This window comes from Austrofundulus limnaeus, unplaced genomic scaffold (genome assembly GCF_001266775.1).
Source record: "Austrofundulus limnaeus strain Quisiro unplaced genomic scaffold, Austrofundulus_limnaeus-1.0 Scaffold284, whole genome shotgun sequence".
NCBI lineage: Eukaryota > Metazoa > Chordata > Actinopteri > Cyprinodontiformes > Rivulidae > Austrofundulus > Austrofundulus limnaeus.
Genome location: NW_013952686.1, coordinates 663,863 through 675,210, shown reverse-complemented (window position 1 = coordinate 675,210; position 11,348 = coordinate 663,863). Strand labels below are relative to the sequence as shown.

General features: G+C 39.7%; 1 protein-coding gene across 1 annotated transcript in view; it reads right to left on the bottom strand.

Annotated features, from left to right (window-relative positions):
* The window catches only part of LOC106526608 (protein tyrosine phosphatase non-receptor type 14), a 49,692-nt gene that overhangs the window by 15,487 nt on the left and 22,857 nt on the right, over positions 1-11,348 (bottom strand). The window contains exons 4-6 of the mRNA XM_014021246.1: positions 2,016-2,113; positions 876-943; positions 269-339 (exon numbers count right to left, since the gene is read on the bottom strand). Of these exons, the coding sequence (XP_013876700.1) occupies positions 269-339; positions 876-943; positions 2,016-2,113 (237 nt within the window). The remainder of the gene's footprint in view (positions 1-268; positions 340-875; positions 944-2,015; positions 2,114-11,348) is intronic.

The following is an 11,348-nucleotide window of genomic DNA, read 5'->3' as shown; positions in this document are numbered from 1 at the left end:
AAACAAGATCAAAAAGATTTTTTGGCTGGATATAAGATTTTAAAACTTGGTTAGGTGGACAGTTTTTGCAGTGAATCCGATTGTTTCTCCAAACTGAGGTTGTTCAAGGAGCTATCCACAACAGGTAAGATATTAATTGCTCACAATCTTTCCACACAACCACACTTAAAACATTTTACACTGTGGCTTTTTTATTTATTTTTTTATTAAAGCCTTTTGTTTTTATCTTGCTCACACTTATTTAGTCTTCTAACAAAAATGCTGATACCAGTGACTTTTGTGCTCCTCAGCGACTCTCTTGGTCCAGTCCTCCTGCACCTCGTCTCCATTAGGCCAGTTCTGCAAAAGAAATAAATCAATAAGGTCAACTAAACAGCAAATGACTGACAGGAGAAAGAAACAAGCAGTGGTGGGCATCACTAATCAGCTAATAGCAGAAGATTTTTATTTTGTTTAGTGGATTAGCTTTTTCACTAACTTTCACATCCATTAGCGGACCAATTAGCTCCCGCTAAATTAGGTTTTTCCAACTTTAAGTCGGCTACCAGCTAACTAACAAACTAACACCAACAGGTTTGTGTCAGTCCCACCAGTCTTCAGCTCAAAGGAGGTGAAGACGTGTGGTGCAGACTCTTTCTATGCAGTTTAGTAATGTGAAAATCTGGTGACAGAATTAGCGCAGCTTATTTAGGAATAATCTGTTTTCAATCTGAGTCCAAACTCTCGCCACATGTTTGAAGCTGTGTTTGCCTGTCAGTCAGGTACGCATCAGGAGGAGGATCACAGTTAAGACAAGAATGTGTGCCTTCGAGCAACACGTTCGAAGAGACACAAAAAAAATTTTCTTTAAACTTTACAAAGTCCGAAAGACTCACCACTGGGAAGAGCGCGTACTCCCTGAGGAAGTCCTGAGATGGGAAGTCAGTAAAGTCTCCAAARTCGGCTAAAAATTAGAACCAGAAAAAGAAGAAACAGAGTTTGGTTGATTTAAAACTGAGCCCTGAAGGGTAAACAACAAATTGCATAATATTAATCTTAACAAATCTGTAAAACTGAATGTTTACTGAATTAATTTTTTTTTAGGAAATTTACTTTTGTAACAATCAAAAATATTGCCTAAAGTATAGTAMGGCACAAATACAAATTTACCTAATAAGTCAAAAATCATATTGTTGTTTTCTGACATTTTGTGTGGTTGGCAGATCAGAAAAGAATAAGTTTTCTTCTTAAAGATACCTTTCATGYATTTATTTTAAAATATGTTGAATATAGTTTTATTCTGAAAGGTTAAAGCGTCACAGTTCACACAAAACTCAACGAATTTCAGAGTAAAGATCCTGCAACATTTCAGATCACCACCAATGAAGGTTGTTTGAAACAAACCTTTGAATTATTTTAGGAAATTATACAGACAAAAGACATAAAAGGTGTTTTATAGCACAGACTGCTGGAAGTAGCAGAACTACGTAAAGTATGTTTTTGTTCTCATWGAATTTGTGTGTTTTATGATGACATGTGCTCTTTCATGCCCAAATTCATCTGTCCAGGAATTTGTTTATCTGTTTACTATTCAAGATTGCCAAACTATTTTGACCCATTATCAACCCACACGTGTGTAACGCATCTTCATAACACGGCTGTTCTTCAGATAGGCCTCGAAGCACCTAGTGCTGTTTGTCGGACAAAAGCTCCCTGCCTCCTCGCAGATAAGAGTCTTCCTCCTGCAGCTGAAGCCAACCTTGGMGCTGCTGATAAGCTAAATGTCTGTTTACATTTCCCCTGGGACACAGACGGCACCCAGGAACAAGCCGGAGAGGCTGGAGTGGGGGGGCTGTGTGCGTACGTGCTTGTGTTAGGATTGATAGGAACTCAAGTGGACTGGGTTCTCCCTCTTGGTATGCAGCCATATAAGGCAGGAGAGTCAAGCTGACCTGCAGGAGCACGAGTTGTGCGCACTCAGTCTGACTTTCTAGTAAATTATTTGGAAGTTTTCACGGTTSAAGTGCGCGATTTACCTTGTACAGCTAGACCAGCTAGCCTGATGCCCCGCTCCACGGTGCATGGGAGGCGTCCATCCAGCACCTCCTTCTTCACCTGCAGGTAATACTGATACCTGCAATGACAGGAGGGGAGTTCAGTTATAGAAACTGGATTAAATCTAATCTRAGTTGTAAAAATAAGTGGAGTTGCTTTTAACTTTTTGGCAATCAATTTTAGTGCTAAAACACTAATTTATTCTGCAGGCTGCTAAAAAAAATACAAGCTAGCTTTTTACTAGCTGGTACTAATTAATAAAAACTTAAAGTTTAACCTACTTCCTAGAAAAAAAACTAGTCAGTTTATGTTAACTAGTAACTAGTTGGAGTAGCTAGATGTTCTACCAGCTAGCTAAAAAGCTAGCAAGTTGAATGTTRTGTTTAGACCATGTGTCAATTTCAAGGCACGTGGGCCAAATRTGGCCTGTGGATGACTTCTGTCCGGCCCGCCAAGAGGGCCCCGCCCCCTCAAAGTTAAACATGAAACATTGAGGTTAATTACAAMCGGGCCTTTGAGGGTCACCATAACGTGTGAAAATCAGTGAAAATGAATTTGACCCCACTGGTTTAGACAAAGCTCTGGTCCACAACTTGAGTTTGTTTGTTTTTTTATGCTTAAGGGATTTATAGGTCAAAGTTAAAAGACACACAAAATAACAAATTARTTATAACAATCAGGTTCTGAACTTAGAATTACTGAAAAAGAAGCTAAAATTTCAAGTAAAACCTTTAAAGTGCCTGTGATGTCAAATTTTTGTAATACATATGAATGCATTTTTAGAAAGAGAACATTGATAAAATATTGCAAAAGGAATTTCATGTCACTGAGATGAACAATTGTTGAGATATTTGCCTGTGAAATAACAGGAAGTGATGTCAAAGGGGAATGTCTGCATGTAAACAGAGCATCAACCCAGACTGTAGAGAAGAATCTGATGTTTCTTAAGATTATTTTGAGTCACTATCAGAGAGGTGAAGAGTCAAGAGTTCAAATAATATTGTTTCAAACAAACAAAGACCAGAGAGTTTTCTTTGAGTTCCCCTTTGATGTCACTTCCTGTTTCACTTTGGTTGAGCCAAGTTCAAAAGAAAATATGCCAGTTATGTGACAAAATCGGTTAAATCATGTGTGCCAACTTTAAATATAAAGATGTTTTATTTGACTTTTTGTATTTGAAGAATAAGCATGTCACAGGGACNGTAGAGAAGAATCTGATGTTTCTTAAGATTATTTTGAGTCACTATCAGAGAGGTGAAGAGTCAGAGTTCAAATAATATTGTTTCAATAAACAAAGACCAGAGAGTTTTCTTTGTTAAAGAGTTCCCCTTTGATGTCACTTCCTGTTTCACTTTGTCTGAGCCTAGTTCAAAAGAAAATATGCCGGTTATGTGACAAAATGGGTTAAATCGTGTGTGCCAACTTTAAATATAAAGATGTTTTCTTTGACTTTTTGTATTTGAAGAATAAGCATGTCACAGGGATGTTAAAGGCCTTCAAAAAGCTAGAATAACTAATAATTTAACTTTAGCTAGCTTAATTTTGTTTCTAAAAGACGTTTATTTGAAGATGTCACTAAATTTAATAAACCAAACCATGCTACCAGTGTTGTCTGTAAAATATAAGTTTATGCTTTTTTTTGTTAACAAGTCATTTACTGTTTCTGTACACTGCTTTTGCAAAACACAGTCAGTTTAAGTTCGACACATTTGTCCAAAAGAAGCAAGAGTAGTTTTGCACTTCAGCGGCTGAAGAATTCTAAACAAGGTGACACCGCAGACATTCTGTTTCTGCTCCGCGCGACAGAAAATGTGCGTCAGGAGGCCGTTCTGGCAGCCGTCCTCGTCACGYTGAACAAAGCCAGAGAGAGGCCTGCTGCAGAAGTGAGGAGTGAGTGAATCACCTCTGAAATACCACTGACTCATTTCTGAGCAGAATGCCAAGTCAAAGCTAAACAAAATGATTTTATAGGTTCATAAGATTTATCAGGGAACAGAAAGCACGTTGCACAGAGTTGGTCAGGAAAAGAGGAGCATTAAAAAAAAAAGCGCCGTGCAGATGAGAGGCCAACTTTCACCGTGGTTTTAGGTGGTGGTGGTTTTAGTAAAGCCGATCCGATGACGATGCTCAGATTTCTAAAACCACTCGCTAACTCAGGAAAAATATTGGTGAAAGTCACAAAAACCAAGATGCTGAAAAATGCGATGCTTCTAAAGTGTCTGAGCTCCMTTTTGTCCATTTTTAGTCTCGGTCCAGCTGGATGTTTGTCTTTTGAAGAATAAGGCTTGACCACACAGGAGGAAAGGGAGGACTGTCAGGGTGACTGGGCTCAGCTGCTTTAAAACCTGCACACCGTTTCCTGTTTGTTACCAGGGCAACTTTCCCATGTGGACCGTGAGCCGCCTCCTCTGACACACATTTACAAAGTTAATGCATAGACGGTCCGTGCCAGAGTGACCGAGTCTACGTGGAAACCACAGGGAGGCTCGGTCAGTCCTGAAAAACAACTCCTGAGTGATTTCATTAGTGAAACTCACTCTCACTCATCCTGAACCACTTATAGTCCTGTGTGCGTGTTTCATATCCACCGCATCACATTTTTATCCTCCATAGTTTGTCACATTCTCTCCAGTTTTCTTTTTTGAGCTCCTCTAGGCATACTCCTCGGGCCTATAATCTGACCCTGCCCTCCTCCCCTGTCATTACACCCATTGGCTAGGATGCCATTCTGTTCCCGTGGCAATCCTCTAATTAGTCAACCACAGAGGCTACAGCAAAAGGGGCGTGGCCTGATGTGGTCAGAGGAGGAGGAGCCTTGCGGGGTAAAAAAAAAAACCCTTTCAAGCGATTGTGGACTTTGTTTTTGACAAACTCTTCGTATTCTCCCCCTGCAGTCTCTCTACGAGGTCTGGGGAAATGTTGAGGTTGGTTTCTCATTCTGAGGTGGAATGGTAACAACATGGTGGTGTTTATATGCGAGGCCAGCGGCGGCGAGGCGGACAGTAAACTGTTGAAATAACTCTGTGTAGGTTAAAGTGTGACAGTAAAAAGCAGTGAAAGATTCCACAAGAATATAAATCTCACTGAGCTCATCTTAGGACAAGCAGTTCCTGAGATTTGTTGTATTTCAACTCATAACTCCCTACACATTCGACCAACATAAAAGTTAGTTAAACCCAGCTGTTGTAAAAAGTTATTTAAACAGAACAGACAAAATTCTTGTTCGCTAATTTAACAACAATGTAAACATTTWTAAATGCAATTTGCATTCACATAGAACTCTTTCTGAAGGCGCTAGCTGTAGCACATCTGGTGCAGCCTTGGGCACATCCCAAAGGTATATTAGAGCATTTCAGCTAGAGTACCAGAAAGATACAAAACTGATGGCAAGTAAAAGTTTTTACAATACTGTTTGCATGAATCGTTTTGAATATTTTGAGGGTGGAGTTTAACGGATTGGAGCGTCTTWAAGGTAGCTTGTACTAGCCGTCGGCTAATCAATCCAAGGATTACTTTTAGAGTTACACCAACATCTATCCATTGGTGAATGAGAAGTTTTGCTAACAGACCAACAGTGAGAGCAACTCAAAGCTAACACCACACCCAATTTCAGCAGAACGTCTGCATCATAGTTACTTTCTGTGTTTAAAGTTAATTACTATCCAGTGATTACTTTTTAAAAGTTTCATTAAAACCCATCAAGTGGTTCATGGGATATTTTGCTAACAAAGGACTAAAACATAAAATTATTTCTTCAAAATAGGATTGTCCCAGTACCCAAGACAGAGTACTTCAGTTTGGGTACTCGCCGATGAGTACTTACAGAACCTAAATATTACATGACGACTTTAAAAACACATTTGTTTTATTTAGAACCAATTGGTTCTCATTGTGTAAATTTCTTAAACATGGAAGTGACAAACTTTTCACTTGAAGTGGAGCATCAGTAGGGGTGTAGGAAAATATCGATACACTGATATAAATTGATATTTCATTTCCCGATTAAGGTTGGGCAATGTTGGCAAAAAAAATCACAATTAATTGTGGTATTTAGCTGATAACGTTTAATTTGACGATTAATCCCCTGGAGTCCCTGGACACCCTTATGTCCTAGTCACATGACCAATTTAGTGGGAAAGATTTGCTTTTCATAAAAATCTGTTCCAAATTGTGTCAAAATTACAGACTTCAGGTCATACATACACTTTTTAATTGTGTTGATGAAAAAAATAAATTACAGAACTTTTCTTTTAATGTTTGTCATATTTGAAGCGGAGAGGAGCACCGAGCGGTCAGTCCATCTGGTGGCATTAATCGTCAAGTGCCAAAAAATAAACTATTAATGGTTTCTGATAATTAATTGCACACGATACAATTATGCACAACCCTATTTCCGATACTGTATTGATTCTCTAAAGCCTTGATTTTTAATTAAGGTTTAAAATGTCAACTTTCCTGCAAACGGTTCATTTTTATGTTGTAGTTCAGCCTTTGACCACGAGTTGGCAGCAGTGAGCCAGCCATTTGGCTCCTCTACTCCTAAGGAGCCAGAGAGTAACGGTAGCATTAGCATCGTGAGTAAACATTAGCATCATGCACCGATGGCTGAATCTGAGCAGAAAAGATCGACACCCTCTGCCTGTCTCAGCTGAGGTAAGGTTACAAACAGTTCCTTGAATGTTTGTATTTAAAGCCAAATTGTTCAGGGTGGGTTTTTTTCCCGACTGTAGTCAGCCGTCACGTTACGAAAGGCAGGTATGTAGGCAGGCGTCTAGCGCCCCGAGCTTAGGGGGTGTTGTGCAAAATTCAGTTCCCCTGTGAAAATCTGTTCCCCATGTCGGGAGGGCACACTGCAGCCAGAGAGGCGGCGCCGACCATTTTCACAGCGCTTCTGATGAATTTCTCGGTAAAAGGACTCATAATCTTGTGAAGGTAACTTTCAGTTTAATCATCAGCTGCTGTGAAAAAAAAAACTCTAAAAGGAATAAATAAATAAACCTGGCCTTTTTTTAAGTCACAAAGAGAAAGTCCTCATCAGTCCTTTTCAAACTTTTCTCATGTTCTTCTTAGCCTCACTGTTTATCAGTCAGCCACCAAACACTGTCTTCCAACACACTGTGTGGATTTATAATTTTTTTTATTGCTGATCAACTAATATTTCAGTTGTTTAAAATAATCTGTTCCCCCTCTGTAACATGGGAACTAAATAATTTACCTCCAGATCTTTAACTGTGTTAATTCCTCTCATTTTAAATAACAAATCCTGAAGATTTGGGAAAATTTGCTCTTTATTTGTCAAAGTTACCTGRATGGAACCAAATATTATTTAGGCTTGTAAGCTAYAGTTTGCACTGTTTCAATTAAAGGAAACTAATTTTCTCACYGCATCTTTGACTAATTTTGTCCAGCTGTAGACTCTAAATCCCTGTCCAATCAGAGCCARGTAWTGCGTAGTTGGTGCTTTTAATCAGTTTTCAKTTCAATTAATTCAATCCAAGTCTATGGACCAGTCGYAAAATRTCACCAAAATCACWCAGTCCCTCTAAAATTAAGAAAATYKAATCATATCGTTTGCTGAATATCGTGATATGGTATTGTGAGCAGAATATCGTCTATCGTATCGTGAGATTAGTGTATCGCTACAGCCCTAAGCATCAGTGCCAGTATCCTATTATTGGCAWTGGTTCTGAGTATCGAGGCATTTTATACGAGTACTTGTAAAAATGTTSGTAAKGGGACACCACTACTTCAAACTGAGCTCTGCCCGATATCAGTGCTTCCTAACTCTTTCACAGACCCTAACTTTGAAAGACGAGAGCTATCCTTAAAGTGAAACAGTTTTACAATCTTGACCTACATGCTTGTTCATACTTGTGCACAAAGAAGACTTTATAGTAACACACACACCTGGCCTGTGCTGCAWGTCAGCATGACATCACAACGCTGTAACATACTTCGACATGAAGATAGAGACTTTTTTTTTTAAGTTTCCCTTCCATCACCGCAGAGTTCCCCTGCTGGCAGCCCAGACGCCGTCACGGAGCACAAAGARCCTTTTTACAAAACCCACGCATGTCCAGAGCCCCACAAGGAGACACGCTGCCAGATGTCCGAGCGGCTTGGACGACAGGCCTGCGAACATATGCGCACGKATGAACCAACGTGAGCGCGTGTGTACATATGGTTGACCCCTCCCTCCTCCGTGATATGAACCCCCCCACGATGGGTCCAGACGGTTTGTGTGGGAGGCAGGGTTTCACTTTGAAATGTGTTGAATCAGCAAGGGGCACAGCAGAGTACTGTTGTGTGTRTGTGGACAGGTTTTTCCTACAACGTGGGGACAATTTTACCAAAAAAAAGCAGCCTCGTGGGGACTGAAGTGAATCGTGGGGACCAATGCCAAGTCCCCACGGGTCCAAATGCAAATTACAGGTGTGAGGTAAGGTTTAGGACCAAGGTTTAGGTTAGTTTTAGAGTCAGGTAGGTACCTGTGAGGTTAGTTTAGTGTCAGGTAGATAGATACCTGTGAGGTTAGTTTTAGAGTCAGGTAGGTACCTGTGAGGTTAATTTTAGGGTATATAGTCAGGGTTAAGCTATAAAATTTCCAAAATAATGAATGGAAGTCAATGGAAAGTCCCCACAAGGATAGGGAAACATGGTATGTCTGTGTGAGTGTGTTAGTAAAAAAAACAAGCAGAACAAAGCTTGGATTTCAAGGCTGTCAGTGATGGCCTCGCCTTTAGGGGTTTGCTGAGGCCAGCTGGCTCTKCTCTGGTCAACAGCTTCCTTTAAGGTTGCTCACTTTCTCTACCCCCCTGAGCCAGCTTTCCCTCTCCTTCATATCAGGGAAACAGAAGGATTCAACCAACACACACACACACACGCATACACACACACACACAAACTCGCCCCCTGTGAGATCTGCTGAAATCAGACCCACAGGAGCTCTAATTACAAGTGATTCACAAATTGTAGACGAGTGTTAAAGTCTGTTAGATTGTGAAGAACGAAGCAATTAATCAGTCACCTGGGAACCGTTTAGTCTTTTCTTTCCGCCGACTTAGGTTTTATGGAGCCTTTGATGCAGCTGAATTCTCATCGAGTTGATGACGGTTTCAGTTTTTTTCCTCATTTTGTTTTTGTCCAGCAGCCTATGGCATCAGTTACAGCTGYGTTTTAGTTTTGAATGAAGAAAACACTCTTTAATAAAAACACTTATAGAAGAAGATATCCTTTGCAAGAGTTTGTTTTCACCAAGTCATTCTGCTTTGTGTTTCATATTTTCTTGTAGTGGTCACACAACAATAAGCTCCTMGATGTGAATGTGTACGGTTGAATTACGTGTGGTTATTATTGAAAAGAAAAAAAATTCTCATCTTATCTCATTTGCAAACTTGAAATATTTTGATACATTAGCTGCTTCTGTTGTGCCTACATTGACAAACACCCTTTTGAAGYGGGTTTCTGTAGGAAGGTAAGCCCCCAGGTAAGACTTTAATCGTCTTTCACACACATTCTTCAGAAACCCACATTAAAAGGTTTGAAGTATGGCTTTAAGGAGACCTGTCTATTTATATTGAAGGAACTCATTGAAAAGTATAAAATCAAAGAAATAAAAAAARAACATCCTGAACTGTATGAAACGGTGATGTTTGAACAGTTTGACAGAGTTTACTAAAGTAGTTTTCCAGATATATTGATACCGCTGTTCTGAAATGCGGGAATCACTCAATGTAAACAAAACACTTGGCTGAATCAAACTACCTGGAGGCTCGAATCATGATCTACATTAATTAGGTTGGTCTGTGTAGATATAAAAATATAATGGAATGAGATCAACATAGAATTTTGGGGGAAGATTTAAGGTGGAACTAAATAATATATATTAAATTATTTTTTATTTTATTTTATTATTAGTTTGAATGGTTATTTATTCAGGAAAACATTTAGCAGTACTGCCCTGYGACATTATAATAAACGTGAATATTTGACACTGAATGCAAATAAAATATCTGGAATGTATCGATTTGTTCACTTTAATGTCATTTAAATAAGAAAAGAATCAATAAACAGCAAATGGAGAAAATCTCTTTTGTAAATAATGGGAAATAATTTCATATTCTTATTTTTTGGTCAAACTATTTGACGTAAGCCAATAAAATATATTTTTAACTCTAGTTAATTTACACATCTGAATGAAAAGAGGAAGAGAGAGCGGAGGAGTAACGGATGTTAGAGAGTGAGATCCAGCATCACGTTACAAACACTGAGATGTGACCACAACTCACATGTCTCTGCTCTCCTGCTTCCTGAGAATTTGTTTAATTTTGCCGAGTTTGCACACACACTATTTAAAGACTGAATGTAACGCTTCAGCTGAAAACACACACACGCACCCTGCAAGCTCAGACCATGTAAATACCAAAGCACAAACCTAAAGGTGGAACCTGCTGCCAAAATTTCCTTTTCTCTGTCCCCACTTGCCCTGAGATTTTTGCCTCTGTCACACCACCCCCCCATGAGACCAGTGCGTAGTATTAAATTATCTACATTTAAAGAAATGGGCCGTGAGTGTTTATTCCTATTTAAAAAAAAAAAAAGAGAAAAAAGTTAATTGACTTCTTAAAAAAGAAGCTGACAGCCAGAGCTCGACTTTGATTTATTAGAGAGCACTCAGAAAGTGGTTACGGGTAATAAAGAATAATAATAATAAAAAAAAGTTTTGAACTTGTATGAAAAGGTTACAGGGATAGTTTTCAACTTGAAGTGCATCAAAACGGGTCGGTGCTTTTAGAAAGCGTTGCGCCCCCTCGGGGGTGGGGGGCATGTATGATCTTACAATGTGGTGTATTGTGGCTAACTCTTCTGACACGGCTGCAGCTGGCTTCTGTGAAGATTCCTGGGGGAGGGGGGAGTCTGTGAGGTGTGCAAGTGTGTGCGCACGAGTATGTTTTGTAAACCAGACGTCCCGTTCCCCTCCTTCTCTTTATCCCCCCCAGCACTTCTGCAGGGAGAAATGTGTGGTCCGCCTCCTACGCCTGACGGCTGTGCCAACATTCCAGACAAACATAAGAAGAAGAAAGGAGGGGGGGTGGGGTGGTGTTCAGTTAGGGGGTGGACAACGAGGGGACACTGAGAAAATGATTGAAACTCTTTGGTCCTACAGAAGAGGTGGTCTGCCCTCGAGTAAAAAAAAAAAAAAGAGGAGCGTAGGTGACATCATGTCCAGGGTTTGTAACAAGAAAGAGAAGGGGGGCTTGAGAAAAACGGAAAGCATTGTTTCCTTAATTGCCCCCAAGGCCTCCATCATAACC